Source organism: Rhizophagus irregularis, chromosome 11, assembly GCF_026210795.1.
Source record: "Rhizophagus irregularis chromosome 11, complete sequence".
NCBI classification, from domain to species: domain Eukaryota; kingdom Fungi; phylum Glomeromycota; class Glomeromycetes; order Glomerales; family Glomeraceae; genus Rhizophagus; species Rhizophagus irregularis.
Genome location: NC_089439.1, coordinates 2,387,274 through 2,413,258, shown reverse-complemented (window position 1 = coordinate 2,413,258; position 25,985 = coordinate 2,387,274). Strand labels below are relative to the sequence as shown.

General features: G+C 29.7%; 5 protein-coding genes across 5 annotated transcripts; all 5 read right to left on the bottom strand.

Moving 5' to 3' along the window:
* Nucleotides 1–261, bottom strand: OCT59_003021 (uncharacterized protein; the record flags this gene model as incomplete). Its single annotated transcript, XM_066145342.1, has 1 exon — nucleotides 1–261. One exon carries the CDS (start codon nucleotides 259–261, stop codon nucleotides 1–3), a length of 261 nt encoding a protein of 86 aa, XP_065996072.1.
* A 2,177-nt stretch (nucleotides 262–2,438) lies between these two features.
* OCT59_003020 (uncharacterized protein) lies at nucleotides 2,439–3,707 on the bottom strand (the record flags this gene model as incomplete). The annotated part of the gene is made up of 1 exon (XM_025331761.1): nucleotides 2,439–3,707. One exon carries the CDS (start codon nucleotides 3,705–3,707, stop codon nucleotides 2,439–2,441), a length of 1,269 nt encoding a protein of 422 aa, XP_025182887.1.
* Nucleotides 3,708–4,814: 1,107 nt separating this feature from the next.
* OCT59_003019 (uncharacterized protein) lies at nucleotides 4,815–5,804 on the bottom strand (the record flags this gene model as incomplete). Its single annotated transcript, XM_066145341.1, has 4 exons — nucleotides 4,815–5,114; nucleotides 5,163–5,206; nucleotides 5,264–5,484; nucleotides 5,749–5,804. The coding sequence occupies 4 exons, from the start codon at nucleotides 5,802–5,804 to the stop codon at nucleotides 4,815–4,817; spliced, it is 621 nt and encodes a 206-aa protein (XP_065996071.1).
* A 2,000-nt stretch (nucleotides 5,805–7,804) lies between these two features.
* On the bottom strand, nucleotides 7,805–8,672 carry OCT59_003018 (uncharacterized protein; the record flags this gene model as incomplete). Its single annotated transcript, XM_066145340.1, has 4 exons — nucleotides 7,805–7,981; nucleotides 8,245–8,263; nucleotides 8,334–8,508; nucleotides 8,585–8,672. 4 exons carry the CDS (start codon nucleotides 8,670–8,672, stop codon nucleotides 7,805–7,807), a joined length of 459 nt encoding a protein of 152 aa, XP_065996070.1.
* Nucleotides 8,673–13,904: 5,232 nt separating this feature from the next.
* OCT59_003017 (uncharacterized protein) lies at nucleotides 13,905–14,120 on the bottom strand (the record flags this gene model as incomplete). The annotated part of the gene is made up of 1 exon (XM_066145339.1): nucleotides 13,905–14,120. The coding sequence occupies one exon, from the start codon at nucleotides 14,118–14,120 to the stop codon at nucleotides 13,905–13,907; it is 216 nt and encodes a 71-aa protein (XP_065996069.1).
* Between the last annotated feature and the right edge of the window lie 11,865 nt (nucleotides 14,121–25,985).

Genomic DNA, 25,985 nt, shown 5'->3' with positions numbered 1-25,985 from the left:
TTAAGGAAACAGAGAAAGGTCCCATCCTGCAGGTTCGAGAACGTCGGTATGATATTGAAATACTGCGCCATTATAAAAGTTGTTTTCCAAAGGAGTTTCCGTATTAACTTGAGGTGGAATCGATCGAACAATTTGGTCGAAAGTACTGGTCTTTTTAGTGTAGGTTTTGTTTATAATATTTCTTAAAAGTTGTTCTTTGCGTATTCTTCTTAGTCGTGCTTTGTGTATTCTTCTTTGTTCATATAAATTTCTTGACAGCATTTTGCCTTTATTTATGAAGTTTTTTTTTATTTTTGTATTAAAAATTTTTGTAATATTGCGGATTACTTTAGAGGAAAGGTTATTTAATAGAGCTTTTATAGGATTATTTTAATGTACGTGATTTTCTCAGTTTTTATTTCATCAATAAAAATCAATTAAAATTTTCGATTTTTTTTTTATTCATTTACACATGAATTTTTTGATTTTTTTCTTTTAATAAACTAATTTGGTTTAAATAAGATCCCTTCTGATAATAATGGATTTCTTTTCAGCCGTTAATGCGTTTAAACCAATATATTATTAAATAAATTATACACAACACTTTCAAACTAATAACTAATAATTACTCATTCAAATCATAAACTCGACTATATCAGCCACTTACGCTAAATATTCATTTTTTTATTAAAAATTTTAATAAATGCAATAATATGCAAAACAAACCTCCCATATCGCAAAGTTCAATTTAAAGTCGCGCTAGAAGAAAATTATAATAATAAAAAAAAATTACATTTCATTTTAATTACTTTGATTGATTGTTTTTATATATTCCTATATTCCCACAAAACTGTGAAACAGGAAATGTCCGAATTTCACGGGCAATTATTTTAAGATTTCATTTGCCAAACATTCGTATCATATGATATTAATGATTACGCTAGCAAGCAAGTCAACTGTAAAAAAAGTCGATCCGTTTTTTATATTCCATCTTTTTTTCCGTAAAAGGCTCATATTTCCGGAATTAATAACCTTATATCCCGGATGGAATTTCCGTGAATGGATCCGTGAAAGGCTCATTTTTACGGAGTTTTTACTTTTATAGGGCAATTAAAGGAAGGCTAGTTGAAAAAAAAAAAAATTGTTATTATAATAATATTTAACCCAGGAGATCGTAATGTATAGTTTTTCATATAAGGTTTCTTATCTCACTCAGTATTTATGTATTTTGATGAGAAAATTTTGATTTAGTAAATTTAGTAATAACGAAATTATAAAGAATATATAAATGATGATTCCCGATTTACATTGTTTTTACTTCCAAGAATCTTTTGTATTACATTCCGTGTTTCGAACTTAAAATTTATTTTTGTGTGGTCACCGTTATTTTTAGATACTGTACCACCCTGGGTCAATTTCAACATTACCTAGATTCTGGCCAAAATTATTTTGTTTCGAGGATAAATTATATCACGTGATAATATAAATTTGTAATTCTGGCCAGCATCATAAATTTAGCCTGAATTAATTTTAGCATTAAATTTAAATGACTTAAATGACAAATGACTAGGTCATTTGCCATGCAACGTCTATATGTTTATGTTAACACAGGTGATTTCCGAGGGAGAGTGACAGATGGCATTCACGTAAACGGTGACAGTTAGACACCCAGGAGTAGCGTGGTAAGATTTTCTGAGAAAAAGTTGTACAATAAATATTAAACTTTTTTCATTCGAGCCATGCATTCACAGGATATCTTCCGTGTGATAATAAAAACAACCATTATTAGTAAAATTTTTGGTAGTTTTCTCTAGCATTATAATGATTATTGATCGGAGAAGTCATCTTCCACATTTAGAAAGATTTTAATTCTAAAAAAAAAAATCATATTAAAGAAAGCCATCATGTTTTTCAAGTGAATAATCCTTCTTTGCAAAGTACTGTACAGTCTGATCACGATGTAATGAACTCTCGACTTACCGAACTTTTATTTTTTTATTTTTATTTTTAAAACCACGTGAACAAGATTATAGAAAGATAGACAAGAACAAAAGATAATACAAATGTCGAACGCTATCTGATACTAAGTTATAATCAAACCGCCCGAGGACAGCGCCACTCTGGTACTTTTGACGAATCCGGGGAGTCCCTAACACGACATCACATCCCTAATAACCAAAGTAAAGGCAATCTAAACATAGACCCATATTTTTCTTTCGGTCGAAAAGACCGCCACCTGTTAATACTGTAATAGGTGGAATGGTTCACACTATTCTTATTGTTGTACGTTGTTAAAAAAGTGTACGTGGGGGTTACCCAAAAAAAAAGATGTATTAAAATACTAGTCAAAAAAAAAATGACAAAAAGAGAAAAAAAAAGTGCCTAGGTGAAAACGTAAACTATAACTATCAGCGTGACACTAAAAATAAAAAAAAAGCTGATAGGTGTTCTAAAAATTGTTAGACTGAAGCGAAGACTTTAAAGTCTTCTGGAGACGTAGTATCAGGTCTCAGTTTTTTGATGTCAGTGATCTGCCTATCTGCATTTGTAGACGAGACAGGAGGACGTTTATGAGGTCTGATTTCAAGTTGTTTCGCTTCATCGGATGTGTGTCCTTTATAGCGGTAATGGGATTCATCATCGTTCATGACTGAGAAATAGTCGATATTAAAGCGACCAAGCTCCTGTTCTAACTGGAGTAATTGTTTGTTAGTTTTATAAATGTTTTTTCCTTGTTTAAGCCTGTTCTCTAGAACAGCACGACGCTCAATCAGAGGCGTGATTTTCTTGTGATAATGATCTTGGAAATTGGTGAGATCTTTTGTCATATCTTCACGATATTCTATACGGTTGACAGAGGTACCCCAGAGTTGAGCTCTGGCAGAAAGTTCTTTTTCAAGAGTGAGGTGGGCAATATCATATGCTTCTTGATCTTTTTGTTGACGTAAAGCTAATTCATGAGCTTCTTTACGTTTTTTAATACCATCAAACCAATACGCACAGCCTGGCGTAAAATGTTGACCTTTGATTTTGGCCTGTCTGTTAGAAGTATAAACAGGGTCATCGGTTACGTAAGGAAGGAGACTGTTAGGAATCCAAATACCCAACTTGTCGTGCCAAATGTTCTCATCATCGATGGGAACGGGTTGTAAGTTGGTGGCAGGCGAGCTAGTATTTGTCGCACTAATTGAATCATCCCTTGGATAACGTGGAGCGGGTTGGCGAAACGGATAATGGTAATTCACATGTTGTATAGGTTTGTAAATATGTTGTGAAGGTAAAAATAGAAAACGGTGTTGTTTAGCACGCTGAAGTTTTTCTTCAAGACTATCCACACGTCTCTGTGACTTTCTATTATTGCCACGATTGTAGAAAACTGATCTACATGCCCGCTGAAAGCGGGATTTTTGTTTGATACTCCTTTTACTATTGTCAGAATGGTGTGAACGGAAATTATCCAACCGTTTACGGTACATGAGGTGTTTCTTCTGCATGTTAAAATGTTTGTGATTATTCGCTGAGTACGAGACATCGTACGAAATGCCTAAACGATTTGAGTAAACGTGTTTTTTCGTGCCATGTTTCCAGTTAAAATAAGTGCCCAATGCGTGATATTCTTTGTGGTTAATAGTATCATTATGGGTCAATAACGGGGTGTGTTTCTTGACATTATGAAAAATGTCTAAATTTTTGTGATGAGAAACGCAGGCTCGTCTATTATGAGACATAATGAAAGGAGAGGGGACACTACACAACTGTGTGTGCTCAGTTCCAAAATTGTAAGTAGTGGAGAAGTTACATGGTGTGAAAATACCAAAGTAAAAACGGTAACGTTTATAGGAAAAATTAAAGAAAGTTTTTGTGCGGGAATTTCTTTGTGTGACTTTGTCAGCACGTGATTTGATAAGAAAATATCTATCAAGTAATTTGCAACGAATAAGATTAAAATATTTCTTTTGAATAGAGCGGGGGATGACTTTTTGATGGGAAAAAAAATGTTGTAACATCTTACTAATCTGGTATTTCAGATTAGGAAAGCTACAGGTGGAAGAGTAGCTAATAGGGGTCGATTTCATGTGATAATCATTTGTGTGTATTTTAAGATGAATATCATTGGTGTTTGTTGAAGGATCGACTAACTCAAAAAAGAAACTTTTTGATCTCCTGATTTCATAAATCTTGTTACATCCAGCCCGTTTGGGTCTAGTCACGTGAAATTTGTGGAATGAGATATCGAAAGAAAATTTTCCCAAGGAAATATGTTTAGGGAAAAAAGAAACCATATTTTTAATATGTTGTATGGGTGTGGAAGACGAAAAAAAAATATTTTATTATAAAAACTTCTTTCAGAAGTCGGGTGATAAGGAGAAGAACCTTTCCATAAGAGGCCACCCAGTGGTCCTCTTTCTTCTCGAGCGTTAACAAACGTAAAAAAGTGTAAAAAAAAAAACAGTATTTAACTGCGGATTTCTATGTGAAAAAATGGAAAGGGGAAAGAGTTTTTTTTTTACTTACCGAACTTTTATTGATTTACCGCTTTATATTATAAAAATTTTAACTTAGTCACATGATTTGCCAATTTCGCCTGAAATTAATTAATTTCGGCCAGAATTAGAACCACTTAATTTTTGCCTAAATTAATTGATGCTTAATTCTGGTTGAAATTGGGATGTTAATCACGTGATTTTCTTATATACAAGTTCATATCCAATCCCCCAGGAATACGAGAGGAATCGCCCAGCCTATTATTCAACGAATCCTAGGCAAAACCGGATATCACGAAGTATTCATTCTATCAAAATTTTGAATAATTTTAGACAGATATAAGTAATCAATCATCGTCTTGTCATTCCTTGATATTGTGATGGTATTTCATCTCTTGTTACTTCTGGGAAATACATTTCTATCCAAATTGGTATCCCTATTTGTAATTGTTGTTCAATATCTTCTTCATGTCCTCTTACAAACACACTATTTCCAATTATTTCATTTGCTAAATTCCTATTTTGTCTAAAATTCGTATTAATTTGATTTCTTACTTCTCTTCGTGCTACAACATCTGATTCTAAATTTCTTGATAATGTATTAATCACGTGATTTGACGAGGTAATAACGTTGGTTGGATAATTGAAGGCCTGTTATACTAGGTATTGTTGTCACTATCGTTTTTAATCTTTCTACACCTGTTTTATAGTTGGTCGATTATCTGGCTCACCATCCCAACAACCTAAAAAAGTATATATAATTTAACAATATATTAAAAAAAAGTTTAAACATTATTTACCTTTATAAAGTCTTATATAATTTTCAGATGTATTAAGAATAGGTTCTTCTCTAAGACCTTGCGAAATTTCTATAGCCAAATCAATATCATATTCTTCGGTAGAAAAGGGAGATTTCCTGCTAGATATCTCCCATAGCAATACACCAATACTATATATATATATGTCACTCTTTTCATTATATGAGAATAATTGTGTTGAATTTTTATTATTTTTTCGTTTACTAAAAATTTTTGGATCAACGTGAGGAATTATTCCAAATAAATTTAATTGTTTAATTGTTTGGACGCTAATCCAATTCTTTTTGACAACCCGAAATCAGCCACCTTTTATTGTGTTTATGAACCAATATATTACCAGGATACTATTAAATGTATTATATAGTATTGTTTGTATACCAAATATTAAAATTGTTAAACAAATACAAATACTAATATATCTAAAACTGCGGAAATCGGAACCTCAAATTGTGATTTTGATCAGTTACAATTTCCTATTATAATTATACGCAACGCGTAACAATCGAATATAATTATGAGTCATCTTTTATGGAAAAATTTTTATGATGTAAATATAAAAACCCTCTATCCTCACTTTTGTTATCTAGGACCACGGCTCTCCGGACACCTACGTTTTGGCTTTCTCTTTTGTAGGTTCACAGCTTCATTTTGTCGTCTCTTCCCTTCCTCTAGCCCATAGTCAATTTTTATAACTTTCCTTTTCACTGTTTGTCTAAGGAAATATATATATATATTTTTTAAGTAATGAGTACATATATTAATTTTAGAAATACCTAGAGGCACGAACTTAAAAGTTACGTGACCTACAGCAAAGAGCTCCCTAATATATCTACCAAGGCGTGATGATACGATAAAAAAAATTTGGTCAAATTAATCAAGACTTCCTATTGTTATTTTAGTACACTTGTTAGTATAATAAAGAAGGTATAATTTCATGAAAAATATTATCATCAATTTTCTTGATATTATTAATATATATATATTTTTTATTAAAAAGATTAAATATATTAAAAAAGACTTTAATGATTTTTAGGAAGGATTACAGCTGAACAGCCAACATTGTTTAAACAAAAGCATAAACCATAATTAAATATTCCTCACTACCCTGCAAAGTTAAACACCACTGGTTTGGGAGGAGTCGTCCAGCCCAGTATTCCAAGAACCCATTCAACAAACCCTTAGCACTCGTTGCACCTGAAAAACAATTTGTTATTTTACGTGAAATCACGTGACTTCGAATGATGGTAATGTTGCATTATTTCAATATTTCTCATTGTTGTCCCTCTTCCGGACCTTCTTTTCTCTGGCCTTTTCCAATAGCTTCACCAACTTCTGCCTTGAACTTTGTGATGGAGTCAGTAGACCAGTTCCATTAGCTTTTCCTTTACCTCTTTTAGACTTTTGGATGCATAAAGGTATGTCAAACTGTTTCATAAAGCTAAAGAGAGTGGGCTTTGCCTGCCCTCATTTCTGGTAAGGTGAACAAGTGGATGCAATGATCAAGGAAGTTATGGCAACCTTGTGAGCTGGCAGGTCTATCTATGATAACTCTGTTAACTGACGGACCTGGCTGAGATACGAATAAGATCTTCTCAGTGTTGAGGTCTACTGTTCCACAATGAGGAATAGTTATGTGCCTTCCTCAACTTTGACTCATGCAATTGATTTGTTCTCATTGAGGACTTTTGGATTCAGAGAACTGGAAGCACTTCGTGGCCACAGTTTTACTGTGAATGTCCTTCTCTGTTTTCAGAATTTCTGGATGATAACAAATCTTTGTGTGTCCAGGAGAGATGTCGGTGAAAGGACACAATAACTTAAAGCTGTGTTTTTGTAAGTTCTTTCAAACAGATGCTCGTAGCTTTACCTTTTATTGTGCAGTTTTCAGGAACGGACAGTGAAAATATCGACACTAATATATAGGAAGAAGATCCGAACTGCTTCGTTATGAAACTTGATACTTTAGAAGGATACTGCCTCACGTCACTACCAGATGGTGGATGAAATACTTAAGTAGAGTACTTAGCAAAAGCTAACCATCCCTTTTAATTTATAGATGTCCCACAAGAAATTTGTAAGAACATTTAGTTATAACAAAGAGTTGGATGATGATTCTGAGGGGCATGTGATATATTATACAATAGTGGTTTAGGTATATGGGTTGGGAGTAGTAGTATGTATATTATTAATGTTTGAAAGATATATTGTATAATTTAATTATTTTACCATACTCAGTAAAAAAGTATTGTATAATTTAATTATTTTGCAATAACTAATTTTTTAAAATTTATTCAATACATGATTTTTTTTTATTTTAATTTATTTTTTTTATTATTTTTAATTTTTAATTTTTTTTGTTTAATTTTAAATCTCTTTAAATTTTTCTTAAATGGTAAAAAAATTGAAAATTTAAGACAATATTACAAATTATACTTTGTATTTATTGAATTGTTTAGAATTTATGGTAATATATGAATATTATCATTTTTTTAGCTAAATCATGCTCCTTTTCAAGATTTGCTATCATAATTCCATTAAACGAACCTTAGCTTCCCATTCCCTTAAAGCAAGGTCTTTTTCTCTATATTCAAGTTCTTTGAAATTTAGATTATTATGAATGTTTTCTTTATTATCTTCAGTATTTTCATTACAATCATCTTCAGAATCAGAATCAGAATGAATTGTAATAACTTTTGTAGTCTTTTTACTAGAGTTTGCACATTTTCATTTTGCAGGAATTATATTTTTTTTCTTAGACTGTGCATTTGCTGATGTATAAATTAAATCAAATTAAATAAATTTTAGAAATGTATTCAAATCAAATAAATTAAATATATAATTTATTAATTTTAACATTACCTTTATGCTTATTTAGACTGAATGTTACAAGCAATAAGGCTTTTGTCATGTCCCTGATTAGGCACATTAAATTTTTTATGAACATGAATAGTAGTAAATCTTACCTTGTCTAATTTTCTTCCTCTATAATTAATAATAAAAAAATATATATTATTATGTTTGTTTTTTTGCTATAATAAAAATATCTACATACTGAAAAATCGTTGTAACTAATTTGAGATTCTTTCCTCCACGATTACTTAGTGCATGCGCAGCTTCTGCAGCATTGGTGCTGTTAGGAGCATTTATCCAAATCTCATTATCTATCTTTGACATATTCTTATTTAAAGATCCAATCACCCACTTTTGCTGATAAAATGAAATCCAATCTAATAAAAAAAAATTAATTAATAATATTGTCATAAAATTATATTAAAAAACTACAAAAATTAAAAATTTACAAACCAGATGTATTTTCTTCAGCTGTTTGAATCTTATCAAAAAATAAATCAATTTCATTTTCGGACTTAGCTGTAAGAAGTAGATGTATCATGTTGAATTAAAATAGTTCAACATATATATTCGGTGCATGATTAGATAATTCCGAGTATTTTATAATTACTAATTGGCATTATGCAAGTCTGACCAGAATTAATAGTAAATACATACTGTATATAGTAAAAAAACGTCAACATTGTTTTTTCTATGACATTAAACGTGGTTACATTGGTAATCTGACAAGTTAAAGATGTTGGAAACTCATTCCTAATTTCTATTGTAAGATTACATAAACTAAGATAATTTATTATAAATTTATTATAAATTATTTATATCTTTGTGATACAATTCGCTTCAATTAATCCAAATTTATTATTTATACCTATTTTCACATTTTTATGCATCTAACTTGTGAAGATCTCATGATAATAATTTTTCCTAATTAATTTTCTTTAATAAATAAATTTATTTTTATATTTATACAAGATATTACTACGACTATCATTGTTAAAACTTCTAAATATGTACTAGTGCATTTTCGCTATGAGTCATTTTGTTTACTTGAGGGATTTTTGCAACATTTGATAAATAAATAAGTACGTAAGCCCATAATCTTAACTGAACCGATATAGCACTCAATCCACTGCAAACCAGCCCCACGTTTCAAAAACTTTCCAAATGTAGCGAAATGTAGCGAAATTTAGCGAAATTAACGCGGTCAGACTTAGCAGCTCAGATACTTGTTTATAAATTAGATAATATATTAACGTATACTATCTATCGAATTGATTTGTGGAGATAAATTCACAATAATAATTTCATGTCGTTATCACTATTTAAAATCTCGCGTACTATAATTACTTTTAAATCTGAATCGTTGACAAATATTTAATTTTAATTTTACCCCTTAGAAAAAAAAACATGTATATAAATAATTTTAAATTTTTAATACTACTTTCTCAATTTGTCCACAATTTGTTAGACAAATCATATCATATATCCAATAAAGGTTCAATTCGTTTACTTTAAACGTAGAATAAGAGGTTTGAATATTATTATAAAAAAAACTTTGAATGAAACAAAAGTTGATTATGATCTGCTAAATATTTTCAAATATTTAATACAATGCAGCAAACAATTTCTAAAGCCTAATTTCCTATTCAGCTGTCAAAATGTTATAATTAAAATAAAAGAAAAAATATATCAAAATGTGACAAACAAACAATATCCAATTAAACACATTGAAATTATTGAAATTAGATATTGTCTATAGTTCTCCGATTTCAATGAAATTTCTATCGTGTATTACATTTTTTTTTTTTAGATCAGTATATATAAAGATGATCGATTAAAAAATAAAAAATCTCTTTTTTTGTGTCTACATTATTATTTATTCTGATGTCAGAATACATGATACAAAAAAAATTCTGAAACGGGATCGTCAAACGCCAATGATAATTATAGTACCTAAATTGTAAACACATTCTCTAACAAGTAAAAAAATACGTCTAATAAAGAATATTAAATTTAGAACAATCAAAAGATATTCATGTTAATAATATTTCTAAAATATTTCTAAATATTTCTAATTATTGATCCTGCGAAGATCCTGCAGGTAGAATTAATGATTCAAAGTTATCGTTACTATCATGAAAATTTGATCCATTGAAGAAATTATTTACTATAAGGTCTTCTGTAATTTGCGGTATAGTTATTCGAACGATTCGATTGATGGTTGTGGCATTATTAATTCGTAAAACACGGTCTTGGTTAGCAAATTGTGACGACCTGCGCGTTCTTCGTTTATTGATTCTTTGTCTGAAATTTCTCGGTGACATCGAATTATGATTTTACGTTCTTTTTTGTATAAATATCAATAGAAAACCGAAATTTTTTGTATAAATATCGAAATATTAATAAAGAATATTATACTGAGTATTGCCGTTTTTACAGGATCTTTTTTCTGTAGTAGTAATATATTAAGAATTTTCGACAGAGAAAATTTTCGAGTATTTATAAAAAAAAAATTGTTATCTCGGAGCCTAAATAAAATCTTAACGTGATTTCTTTGATATTCTTTACTGATTCAGTTTATTTTATTAGATTATAAGCTATAAAAAAAAATTCGAACGAAACGAAATAAACCTGTAAATAACTACTATACTAATGATTAAGTGATGATAATCTGTATCTTGTTGAATGATAGTATGTGACTCACAAAGAAAACGCTGAACTTAGTTTAGCGTTATAATTACATTGAGTGTATTCAATAAAAGTTTAATAGCTGCACATAAGTGCTGCCATAAACACGAGATATATTAATAATTACATTACAATAAACCTTAATTCTACAAAAATATAAACAAATTAAGTAAAATTGTCTGAGGAAAGTACTCCGGACATTTAACTTTTTTCTAATTTGTTCGAATTTACTTTGTAAATTTACCTTATGGAGCTTTCGTAAGAGGGTCGCATTCATTTCACCGACAATCATTTCACTCACCGACAGACGTTTCACCGACAGGGTCATTTCACAGACAAATGTTTCTCCGACAATTATCTCACCGACAAGGGAATTTAGGATTAGGTAAGAAAATTAGGGTTAGGATTAGGGTTAGGTAGGAATTTGAGGTTAGGATTAGGGTTAGGTAAGGAATTAGGGTTAGGATTAGGGTTGGGATAAGGTTTAGGTAAGTGGATTAGGATTTCAAAACTGTTGGTGAAATGACTTTCGGTGAAATGATTTTCGGTGAAATGAGCTAGACCCTATCTCAATGATGCAATCCAACAGCCAATCCTAAATAAATTAATCAATTAGTATTATTATTCCTTATTATGCCTATTATGCCCTTTAAATAACCTAGAACATTTGTAAAGTTGTTAGCAATAAAAGTAGCATTATAAGGTCACCTGATATTTGTTCAAAGTCATTCAAATGATCACGCCATCATGCACGGAACGAGAGCATTGTTTGTGGAGTCAATAAAAACTGGTCTGGCAGATTGAATTTTTGTTTTGTACGTTTGTATGAAAGTTTTGAGATTTTATTTTCATTTATTTAAGACATCGTTGTTTGAAACTTTGTTATTCGATATGAAGATTTCAAAATGCAAAAGAAGTAAGACCCATAATAAATTGGGACCGAAAATTATAAGTTTTAATATTCATATTGTTAGAACGATAAATTAAATTACCTTGTTTTCTTTATTTAAAGTATAATGCAAACTTTGTCTATGATCATTGTTATGCACGATAATACAATTATAGATAGGTATTGTTTGTTAAGTATTGTGTGAAGGAATTAATCTTAACGTCGTACAGTTGTACTAGTCATTTATTGAACGACAGTGCGAAGGTTATTTGCGAAACTGTCGATCTATTTGTATTAGAATTATGAACGAATTTACCAATAAGTTCAGTCGTAATCAAATGCATTCATCGAACAAATAAAACTATCTTATTGTACATTTTATTATCATTAACACTTAACAGTATATTATTGATTATATGTCTTTTATTCATTATAATTGTCATTAAGTGTAACTAGTATGTAAACGTGATTGTAAAAGAGAATGCACTATATATATAACCTTTTACGAGTTGTTTTTGAAAATATGATTAATTATTAGATGACGTGGTTAGAGTGGGTATCCTGACATTTCGCCGAAGTCATTTCGCCGAAAATTTCTAATCATATTTTTCCAAAATATCCATATGATATTTACGGAAATTTTGTTACTAAACCATTATTAATAATTAATATTAATAATAAAAAATCGTTGAATTCTTAATGATAAAATGTCAATCGCTATTTAGTGAAGTATATTTCAGTGAAATGGATGATTCGGAGAAAATATTCGGGCGAAATGGCCATTCAGCGAAATTTCCATTCGACAAAATGTCTCTTCGATGAAACATCCTTTCGATGAAATGGCTTCTGTGAAAGTCCTCTGGCGAAATGGACTTAGGCGAAATGTACCGTAACCGTTAGAGCGTAAGTTGAACTACACTTAATTTATGCTACATCACATAGTAAGTATATAATAACGTACATGTTTATTTACCGATAAGGCCGTCATATTATAAATAGTAACAATTATATCAGACTTATTCACATATATATATATATATGTTTGATGCTTGTAGACTGCTGTAGTAACAGCAAAGAGACGATTGGGAAACGAGCGTTAGTTTAAATAAGAGAAATTATATATCATATATTTTATACCAATAATGTCACTGCATATCGTACTATCAATGCGAATTTCTTAATAACTTTACTACATACACGTCTTAAAGTCAAATATTTGAAATAATCTAGTTACCTTGACATCTGTGTGAAAAATTACGTTCCCGCAACTTTACAGATATTTTACGACAAATGATCACAAGTCACAACCACTACTACACGCGTTCCTACTTCAGACAACACTTTATAGCTACCCAACTAGCGTTCCAAATCTGCCCTTTTATGTCATGCAATTCTCCCCAGGTTCAAACATTACCAATTTATGATATTTTATACAAAAAAAAGTATTGGGGATTAAATCTAACGAATGTGCGAGTTATTTAGAAGTCGAATCATGGAACCATAATTACAGAGTGGCAGATATGGAGTGAAGTTTTGGAATTAGCTATCAGCCATTAGTTAGTGATAAATTAAAAGAGATTGTCATGTACGGATTGGTACCATCTAAAATTATGCACGGATATTCATTATGAAAGAAATTAACTCGTGATTAAAATCTTCTCAGACTCGGAAGTAAGAAAAGAAAAAACAAAGATTATTCAAGTATGCAATGAATTCTTGAATGAAACATGATCTAAAATTTGGTTGCTGAGTTGTAGTGATGTAGTTGAATTTGAAAAGAGAGGGATAGGTAGGAAAGATAAAAGAAAGTTATGTGGATTGTGTCACAATTTCCTCTTCATTATAATCATTATAATTATCAATTTCGTCGTATTTTTCTTCAACATAACGAATATCATTCATTCTTCAGCTGTCTATTTACCATAATTAGCTAATTCAGATTTACATTAGTAACATAAATTTTTTGACATAGCTTCTATGTCTATTGATAGTCGTGTCCTTCTTTTCCCAATCAGCCACCCACAAATTGATCAAATTCGTTCGCAACTAGCTGCATGGGGAATAATGGAAAATAATTTTATTGCAAGTAGTTGGAGATTATATGGGGTAGGTACGCACATTCTCCACAAGTATTTATTTGTGAAATGTATGGTGGATTATATGATGCTGTTTGGAAATGAAACTCACCAATTTGCGCTAAAAGTGCTTCTGCGGATTGTCTTTTGGAGTGGCTGTGCTTTTAAGATAGGCAGCAATATCAGGAATTTTTAACATTTGTTGCCAAATACGTGCAGCTATAGCTTGAATGTTTTGGTATTGTATTTCTTTACGCCAAGTCCTTAAATTTATTGATTGATTTTTTAAAACATTTGTATTGGAAAATTGATAAATATCAAATTTTCTCACCTTCATAACCAGGAATCCAGGATGAATATAATATGCTAAAAGGTATTCATTGAAGTCATATATTTTAAAGCGTTCATTAAAAGTCTTTATTGCATTCTGACGAAATATCACATGATCATCTCAAATTTATTAGTTGGTCGTCAAAGATGCACCATTTTTTGGCAAATGCATGTTTTATTAGATCTTGTAATTAAATTAAATGAATGAATGAGCAATACATCGGGTATTAAGAATATGTGGAAAAAATTTCCAAAATTAAATTTCGTGCGGAATGAACGTTTGATCCGTTACAATACCTGCAAATTTTTGGACACCTCGTTAAGAATCAGTCGTATTTGTTGTGCAAGAAATTCGGTTGTGAGACTTTCATTAGAAAAATCTCCAATTTTCCAAAGAAAAACCCTGCCATTACTGAGATCAGTGAGATGGATGACGAAGTTCCAGAGAAGTTTTCCTGATGGGCATCTAAAGCTTTTTATTCTAATAATAATTCCCAAAAGAAACTCTTACTTAACGTAAAATTATTCTCATTTTCTACACTAATCCGCAAAATTTCTTCTATCAATAATGTATTAGTTAGCGTCTTCAATCATGAATGAATGGTCGATTAGATGCCATGGCGAGCCACAGCATACAAAAACCTTGACAAGAACTTATCAATAGTTTCCTTCGTTCCTGAATCATCTAAGGTTGTATGATCATTTTCAATTTGCCCGGTAAGATTAGGGCTCACGTGTTTCTACCATAGCTTCACGTCCACCTTTGAACAATTATTAATTATATGTTTTTTTATGTTTTTCCATTACTGCTGTCTTTCCAGGTCGGAAAGTCTGGTTACTAGCTAAGCATTTTGCAACATAATGACCTTTGCCTACTTCTTCTTGTTCAAAAAAACGCCAAATAGACTTTTTTGGACGTCCAGTAGGATTACTAGATTATGGTTTTTCAGACATTTCTTAATGTAATTATAAAATACAAAACTTGGGAAAAAAATTTAAAATCTCTCTTTATTAAGTGTAATTTGGTATTCCGTATCTGTCAGTGCTGGACGACCCCGCAACATTCAGTTAAGAAATTAATTTCCTTTGCCAACCAGATCGCCTGCAAGTTCAATTTTCATATAAAATATAATCCTTTATTAATAATAAAATGTTCAATATACATTTGCCCAAGTTCTGTTTTACTCTTTTTATAATAATTCGGTAAATCTTTTCGTTAATAACCACTTTCTGAATTTCTTCTATCATAATTAATTTCTGACATCCTTTTTCTTTCATATACTCACCATTAGTTTAGGATCATTGCGGACCTAAAAGACTAAACTAAATAAAATATCTAAATATAAAAACTAAAAATAAACTATGAACATTTAAAGCGCTTTTAAAAAATTTTGTTTTTCTTAAAAGTCTTTGCCAGGTTTGGTTTGAAACCTCTAACTATTTATTTATCCTTGTATATTGTTTTTTCATTCCGCATTAAGGCTGACCTCCACTCGTAGCTCCCTTTCCTGATTTAATAAAATGTAACCTGATCCATGGAGAGTTCGTGACGAGTTTACACTTGACTAAACACAAATGGACTTACGAGTGTAAATTACTTTCTTCAATTTCAGTTTCTTAACATTTGATATCGTATTAACATTTTTCTTCCTAATACTCACAATTTTTTTTAATAAATTAAATTGTCAGTCAATTTTAAAGCAAGTCATGATTTTGGTAATTACGTAATTTTACGCAATATATCTTGTTTGTACTCGTATTTCGTCTACAAACTATATGATAGTGTTGGTAATCGGGTTGTTTGTAAGTAAATAAGAATTACGGATGGCTTTGATAGGAAACATTGAATTAAGTTTCAAAACAGTTCGGTCAGAAAGCTCAATGTGTAATGTTACTTCAAAAAAATAAAAAAATGTTTTTTGAAGGAATAAATATGTCAATTGGATGATAAATAACATATTTTATTCTTTTTCCAATCCTCATTCTCTATGATATTAAATATTAAATAGATTAACTAGGTCCTTTTTAACTAATATTGTTGACTAGCGACTGACTTTCGAATTTTGAATTAAAATTCTTTGCTTGAGATTTATGTTGTTCTGGTCTATATACTATTCGTTGTCAGCGTAAAACTTAATTTAACTGAAGATTTTCCGGACATTGATACTTTTTTTCTAACAAATTTTCAATAGCAAAAATGACGTTATACTCGTATTTAGTAGCATATCGAATCCGATGTTCGGTTACCGACCAAGTTATTATGTATATGTGAGTTAGATTAATATTCACTAAACAAACATCCATAACTTCCAAGATATTGAGAGACTGAAACATCCTATATTTCAAAAAATACACGTTTCATTATCATATGTTTAAATATGATGCATCATTTTATCAAACAATTGAATGTATTACGGTATATTATTAAGATACTCACTTTACTAGTTTATAACAGTTTAATACCACATTTTCCCACATGCCAACTTGTCATATCAACGAATAAAACACGACACCACATCTGTTATAATCGCGTAAAATAAGCTTGATAATTTTATTTCCTACAAAGCTTTTCATTGATAAAAAAATATACCGAAAATAATCTATAATAAAAATACTTAGAAATAGGGTTAATGAAACTCTCCTTTATCCCTACTGTATTATCCCTTCGAGGTAAAGTATTTTAGAATTTAAAAAAAAAGGAAAATTTTGATAGAATAATTATGTAAATCATTGTACTACTTTTTCGTAAAAGGTTATCTTAGAATAAAAGAAATCAAAGTCGTTAAGACTATTAATTGCTAATATCGTACACGACCACAAAAAAAAATGCATTTTTTTTTTTTTTTGGAAAGAAAAATGAGTTTATCAATAATTTTTTAATTTTTTGTAACACAATTATTATACTGAATTTGCCTTATATCAATGAACTTGGCGCTGCGGGTGTGGCGTCACATTCGGTCCTATTTATTTTTAGCAAATCAGTCGAATTTTAGTAATTTTAGTCGAATTAGCCAATTTGCTGATCAATTTGCTGATCAACATACAAATCTAGGAAACAGAGAAATGATGATCTAACGAAAAATGTTATTTAAATTTGCATATTTCTCTTACTCCGAGAGAATATTTAATCTCATATCCACATACTCTTCTATAATTCAAAAGAACGACCGTCTCATTATTCGGTCATTTTCCGATTGGTTATCTTTTGTTTTTCTTTTGAAGTAAATTAAGTAAATTAAATAAAAAGGGGTGATTAAAATAATAATCGTACCGGCTATAACTGACCGGAGTTATTACCATAATAAATTGTATAAAAGTACATAATATAAATAAGTTCATGTATTAATTAATATAAACGTAGTCACGCAAATATCCTATTAAGTAACTTAAATGAAAGTTTGTAATTGTTGACCTTATCAAATATAATAAATGAATTGGTAACGCGTACCTTTAAAAAAATGACGCAATTTATTATCTTTTTTTTTTTATTTTGTTTCTAAATTAAAAATTGAAATTGCCAATGGATCATCGTACTATATTTCAACAGATAGTCGTTATTATTTAACAATGACGAACCAATCGATTGTAAAATAGAAACAATAGTATAGAATTAGTATTCTTGCTATGATAACTATTGAATGGCTAAAAGTAAAAACTTGATAAAAAAATAAAACAAATAAATATAACATCATCTTTGCGCTAGTTCTAGAAATTTTCCGAGTAAGTCTCCTTGTTTAGTTTCTATGTTACGTTACATTTTTTTTAGAGATCCTTATTTTCGAACGTGTAGCTATTGTTTAATCAATCTAATTATAGTTTTATAGAAAGATTTTTATCAAAGTTTCATCTGTTTATAAGTTCAACTTTGGTGTGATAATTACGTGTTTAATTAGACCAATTCATTCAATTATTACTATTTTTGGGACCGGAGATGATTCGGATATTACATTGAATAAAACTATATCTTTATTTGGGACGAATACAATGTGTTTACTTAAATATCCAAACAAATTGCAACAATAGTAATGTAGACAGGAGATTAATTAATTTAATTTATGCAATATTTATTAAAACAACATGCGTGTAATGAAGATATTGGTTGTAAGATCTATGATAAAATTACGCGTTACAATCGTTACATATTAATCATACGATCGATTGAAGTAAGTTTACAAAGTATTTATAATTTTATGCGGAATAAGTCATACCCTTTTAGTTTGAAATGCAGTGCAAACTTTAAATGTTAATTTTTTTTATAAAAGCTCTTCGAAAATTGTCTTGTAAATACCTTATTAAAAATTAACATCAAATCCGCATGGTAATCGATCGTTACCACAGAAGAAATTTTATAAAAAAGAAAGGAAGAAAACCAACCAATGCCGTCAACCATAAACTATAGACAAAGAGGTTATACTAGACGAAGGATGTTAAGATTGATTCGTCCGATAAATAATTCAAGCTCAATTGATCGAATCACTCGAATAACTACACCGCAAATTACGAACAATCCTTTCGAAGATAACTTCTTTAACGGGACGAGATTCAACAATGATTACAATTTCGAATCCCTATTCTTACCCGCCGGATCTTCAAGGTCTACGTTATTTCCCTAAGTAAATTCATTGTATTTCATTGTTTTTTCTCTCTCGTATCCATATCCAACCCTTTCTTTTTTAATAATTTATTATAAACAAACTACATTCTTTAAACCTTTTGAATAGAGATTTTTTTTTTTTATTAATAATTAGATGCATGCATCTAAACTATAATAACTATAATAAGTGTTACAGTAATAAGATTTTTTAAGATTAAGATTCTCTTCTATAAGATATAATTAGTAATTTGTAGCCATTTGTAGCCAGAGAAAATTATTATTTAATTGTTATAGTAAAATTTTAAGTTTATTAAAAAATTTTTTAATAAAGGCTCACTTACGGTGATTTTCGTCATCAAAGTTTTGAAAACAAGTTATTTTGAAATATAAAATACGATTTATTGATGTTATCTGTTGAAGATAACAGTCTTCTTATATACATCGCTCTTGATAATTAATCGGAAAACAATAATGATTGATTGATATCTATTGTTTAGCATATTGAAAAAAAAGATGGTTTGGATCGGGCACTGATGTGATGTAGTTAATGTGGGCAATTACACAATCTATTTAATATTTTAATGAAATCAGTTAGAGTATCAATTTTACTTACTGTACAAGCGGATATGACGAAAATATTTGAATTTGAAACAATTGAAAAATTACATTATCTACATGTATATGGTTAGTGTGTGCTTTTATTTACATTCTTGTATAATATCTGTCTTTATATAATTAACATATTTACATATCAGATACCATTTATAAATAACAACTATTAATAGCATCTTATCTTACGCCATCAAAAAAAGAAAGTTATAGAACACAGTTTAAAAGACATAACAATGTGTTACAATGTACGGAATTTCCGAGCCGGACGAAAAAAAAACAATCCGATCAAGGTTAATTAAACAAATTTTACCGGATATTTAACCCAGTGTAGGTTTTAATTGTGTTATATTATATGCTCAGTGAATCTTTATCTATTCCAAAATAAGTAAAAATGTACCGTACAATCGTATAATGGGAAAAATTCAAGCATGATAACACCACAACGTTATTTATGGCACTAAAAAAATGTCTTAGCGAATAATAATATTTGTCCTGTGCTTGCATATCATAGAATTCGGGAAAACATCAATTCATTTGCATACAAACATTCTCATAATGAAATCTTATACTCGGAATTTTATTGATGTTTGTATTTGCCCGTAAAAAAATATCTAATCATCATTTTAATTTTGTTTTCTAAATTTAGATATCTACCCATTCTTTAGTTTTTTCAAATTCTCCGTAAAAAACTTTTGATAACTTGCATGGATTTTTAATTCCAACGCATTTGTAAGCGATCAACTGAAATACAATTTGTCATTTGGTTACTCAGATAAATAAGTCAAGTTATAATAACAATTTGCGAATTTTATTTTAAGAAATTTATTTATTATATTATAGTTGTAGTTGTAGATTTTGTAAAAAGCGAAACATTTTTCAATTTGAAAAAGGGCGTTTAATACACAAAAATTTTATTGGTATTATACTATCAAAGGAAGGAAATCAGAATTTATCCGTCATCTGAACAAATATTTATTTGTAAAATAAATATACAGTACTAATAAAAATTATGTATCGAAATTTTAATAAATAAATTATAATCGTAAAGAACAATTTTACTATGAGGAAAAAAACACGTATGAAACTTTGTAAAAAATAAATAAATAAATAAATAAATATCAAAGAGATCATCTTTGCATAACTACAACATTCTCGGTTCGATCACAGTATCTGATTCCGAAATTTAATGATTCAAAAGAATATGAAAAAGTCCATTCAACTTTAAACATTTCTATTAATTAATCAGCAAATATTTGGATATATTTTCTTATTTTGTTCCTAAAAAAGCTGTCCCGGACGTTTGCCCATTTTAGTCCATGAAGTGCAGGATGCGATGATTTTCTTTGTATCACAGGAAATCACAGAATAGAGTTATAAAAATGTTGATAACTTTTAAATTTTTGCCTGATTTATTAATTTGCAATCATCGTAATGCTGGCTGACATTAAATTCGGCCAGAATTTGCGAATATAATGTTGGCTGACTTTACATAATTCTGGCCAAATCACAGAATTGGCTCTAAGTGTAACACTAGTGACGAGCTCCGGCACGTGACTATGAACAAAAACTTTAGACGACACTGTTTCCTAGTGTATTAGTGTACCGAAAGTTTTCTATACATATATATATAATAGTATTCATTCTGAAAGACTTTTCAAATGACAAATGAATAAATGACGAATGAATAAATGACAAATGATATAAATTTCTGTTTTTGTCATTTATCACTTACAAATTTGGATGATCAAAGGCCATTACCGAACTGGTTCATTATTATTACTAATATTAGGATTTTTCTTTTAACCTTTTAAATGCCATTATTATCTTTGAATAATCTCATTCAGTAAATAAACTCCAGCCGAATATCTACATGATCTTGGTTGTCTTTCTTAGGAAAAAAAACGGGTTAACGTACATAGAATTTTTGATAATTTATTGAACGTTTTTTATTGCTGGTAAATTATCACGTAATTTTATTTTTTATTTTTAATATAAAGACAAGAACAGAGCGGTGTACAAAACAATCTGGGAATCGTCCCGCTTGGTAATTATCATTAAATTCAGTTTCATTATGAATGATATGTTGTCACGTGATTAATACATAACAAAGATTTCAGCCATAAGAGGACACTTTTTCTTTTCCAAGTTAAGACGACTATTGTAAGTAAAACTTACGAGGGGGGGAAATACAAGAAGATGGATGTACATATTAATGTGACATTGCATTATTACTAAATGGTTTCAATAATTTTCGTGCAAATTATTTTTGTGGTCTGTTGAGGACCCAGATATATATATATACAGGGGTAGGGTACACAGATGCGTCGCCATCATAGTGGAATTAGACGGAGTAAAGTTTTGATTTGCGTACAATTTTAGAATTTTTCATCTATAGTTAGGTCATCAATATTGCGTATTTTTTATCAAAATTTTTATATGTAAAAAATTAGTTTGCGTATTTTTGGCCTAAATTTGGCTAATCTTATATATAATATATTTACTGTACGTACTTATTTAATTAACCGCATTGTAATATTTAGTATTAATTGAAAGAAATTTCTAAGGGTTAAAAAGTGAAATTTTAGAAAAATATTATTGAAAAAATGGTAAATTCTATTTTTCACATTAGTATTTGGTTTTATAAATAATATAGAAGCCATGATAAAATAATTAATAGCTTAATGTCTGAAATTTTATTTGCGTATTTTTGCAGGATTTTCAATATCAGGTGTCAATTATGCGTACTACTCATATAAAAAGTCTCTGCGTACAGCTCATAGTAAAAAAATTTTTCGCCACCTGACCCCTATATATATATTTCTGGGTCCTGTCTGTTGTTTGGTGAATGCATTTCGAATTTTTTTCCGTTAAAAATAGACCACTGATGTTAAAAACAATATAATTGTATAATTTAAAAAATGAATTTCCTTATCAAACCCGAATGTAACGAATTATTTTCTCGTAGCAGTTTGAACAAATAATGTATCACAGCCATTACAGATGAAGTTTAGTGGTTACTATTAAAAATTCGCATTTTTTAATGACCGAATATTACCTCAATAGTAATTAAAATATAATTTCCATTTTATTTTACTTTATAAAAAAAGATTTTTCCACAAACACCCCCTTTTCATAAAGTTCTAAGATTTATCTAAATTGGAATTTTCGATTTTTTAGGCAACCCGAATTAAATAAATGCATCAGATCAATTGATTCGGCAAATTTTTTCCGAAAATCTAACGCAAAATGGAAATCTGTAAGAGGACAGCAATCTTTTTTTTTTCTAATCCAAGCATTTCGCATTACACAAATTATACAAAAATTATCGTCATTGAAAAAATATGCAATGTAATAAATAAGTGTCACAAGGAACTCAAGTTGTATATGAAGGTATCCATTCCAAGAATTGAATTCCTCGTAGAATTATTTTACTCTATATAATATTTACAGAAAAACCTTTCACTATTTTTTCTATGAACTGAATTTTATCCCCTATTTTTTTTTAATAAGAATTCGATCAAAGAAAAAATTTTTTTTTCTCAGCTTCTTTCTTTGTTTATTTATGTTTTATAGTTTGTGGTAGAATAAATTTATGTAATCAATGTGTAAGCTGCATACTATGGGGTGAAATAATACGCACACGTCTAGATTTTATAAAGTTCCAATGCTGTTTCACATCATAAAAAAAAAACCTAAAACAATAAAAAATTATATATATATGTTTATATTATATGAATCTTTTCTGTAACGCCCGCGAAAACGGGGAGTTTATTATTTTATTTTTCTTTTTATAAAATGACGAAAAAGTAACTATTTATCTAATCAATAACTATTTAAGAAAATAATAATAATTCACGGTTCAAGAATCGACAGATTGTCTCATTTAGAGTTTATGTTTTCCCATAAAAAATTTTTGAGAAAAACTCCGACAAATGATCATTTTTCTAGTTTTTATTTCAAAAAGAAAAAAAACTCCGACAAATTGATATCATTTTTCTCCAAAAAAAAAAGCTCCGACATGTGAGACATAATGATTAATTTTCTAAAAAATTTTTTATAAAGATTTGTAAAAAAGTACATTACTATGAAAACACAAATTTATTCTATTCTATCGATTTCCTCTTTTAGGTTAACTTACAACACATCATATAACGAATATAATAGATATTAACCACAGATCACAATCTCGTAGAAAAAATACATTGTACAGCCTACAAATAAAATAAGTAAACAAATAAATACTGTATTTATGAATTTCTTCTTTGTCAATTAACGAAAAAACTAAAAATTATAATTAACGGTTAGTGTTTGGACTTAACACTTAATATAATAATTAGAGAAAATTAGTGTTCAGTTATTAATAGGATAAATAATTTTATTAGGAACAAATATCATGTAAATTACAGTAAATGCTGTAGTTAGAAACAAAATAATTTGGTTTGTTTCTTTATCTATATTTATTTGTTTATGTTTTACCGTTAAAGAAATAAATCAATTCAATTTCTCGTTGGCCAAAGGATAAACACCTTTTACGATTTTACTATAATTAATTAAAAATGGTAGAGAATGAAATATTCTATATGATCAAACTATTACTCTTTTCGCAAAATGTTTCCCACTTCCATTAATTAGGTTTTAATTCAAATCAGAGCGAGTCAATTCGAGATTTTTTGATCCAAAGAGCCTTATCGAGTCAGGATTAAACTAATTTAACGCGAGCGAGTCAAAGTTAAAGTGTGGGCCAAAAAACTATTAGGCATAACAAACCGTTTTATTAATTATGTGATCCAGATTCGGTCACCGAAACTGGTTGAAAATACTAGTTATTTCAAATAACATAGTAGAAGTACTTAACATAGGTATCCGGACTTTTCACCGAAGTCCATTTCGCCGAAACCCATTTCACCGAAGCAATTCCGCCAAAAAGATGTTTCACCGAAGTGCCATTTTACCGAATGGACATTTTACCGAAGGACATTTCGCCGAAGCCATTTCGGCGAAGGGACATTTCATCGAAGATATAGGATTTATAAGACAAACGAATTATTTACACATTACAAGTTGCGTTTGTTCATTTTATTTTAATTACAGTAAAGGAAAATTAATTTTATCATCAATTCGAAAAAAAAACATTTTTTATTTTCTTGTATTGATTAAGGAATTATGTTAATCACTATTATTTTCGGCGAAATGTCCTTCGACGAAAGAATAATTCGGGGAAAAAGATTCGGCGAAATGTCCTTCGACGAAATGAATGATCCGGGGAAAAGGATTCGGCGAAATGTTTATTCGACAAAACGCCCATTCGACGAAATATCCCTTCAGCAAAACTTTCCTTCTGCGAAATGGGTTTCGGCGAAATTGACTTCGGCGAAACGTACCGTAATCCTTAAAATATATTTATTTATTTATATTTGAAAACATTTGTATATTCTTCTCACGATAGACTTTAAGAAACAATCATGATTCCAACAATTATGAAGGATCTCTGACTCTTAAAAATGAATGTTTTCATATAAGAGCCCCTGTAGATTTTTTTCAAGCGTCAAGTAAGGATCTCAAGAAACAAAAGAGGAAGGATTCAAGTCAGAAAAACAAAAAAGAATCAGAAGGAGAAGCATATGACATCTTTTTGTTCAGATAAATTTTTTTTAATAAAAAATAAAAAATAAAGAACCTAAATGGGGCACTTTAATCAAGGAAAGTAGTCAATTATGAACATATTTAGATAATTTGTTTTTTTTTCCTCAAAAAAAAACTTATCACGCGAAAAAGGATAAGAAGTACGCCCTATAAAAAATTCTGGAAAAAACTCCGATAAATGATTATTTTTCTAAGAAACAGACACATGATTATTTTTTTGAAAAATTTTTTATAGGGACAAGCGGCTAATTCCAAGAAGAAGCGAGGCATAAAGTCGAACCTATGGCCCATTCAAGCGCTACTTTAATTATTAGTCGATGTGTTAGGTGGAAGGTACTAGAAATGAGCTTTTATGGGTAGGGACATTACCATTACGGTAGAGACAAAAGTTCTGAATATCAAGAAACAATTGGAATTAGGCAATTATATTATTTATTATTTTACATATGTACATGATAGTTCCTGACGAGATTTCGCTATCCTTGTGATGCTTGGTTACTTATAGAGGAGTAGCTAAAGTAGTTTACTATTTATTAAGTGAAATAGGGTATAATGCGGCCCTTTTAATTTGGTAAATCATGCTTTCTTTAAAGCCTTGCTTTTTCTATCAGCAGGTGAATTTGCGCCTGTCCTTTTTCACATTTGACTCTCCTTGACTCATACGGAGGCTTTGGCAAGTTCCATGCTATTAGCCGGTGTAATATTATTACTTACGGTTATTTACGAATTCTGCTTCATCAGGAAATTTTTTCCATGTAAAATCCACATGGAAATCCACATCAAATATTGTGGAATTATGTGGAAATCTGAATAGCTCCAATATTTTCCGAATACCCGGTAACGATCGAATTTTCGGCGTAGATCCACAAAATTCTACGTGGATCCACGTAGGATATATGAGAATGTGTGGACCGATCTACCTAAAAATTTCATGTTCCTCTTTTCCCTGAGGCCTCTTCTTATTATACTCCTTTGGTCAACTTATTGGAATTCGCTCGTAACAAAGACTACCACACAATAATC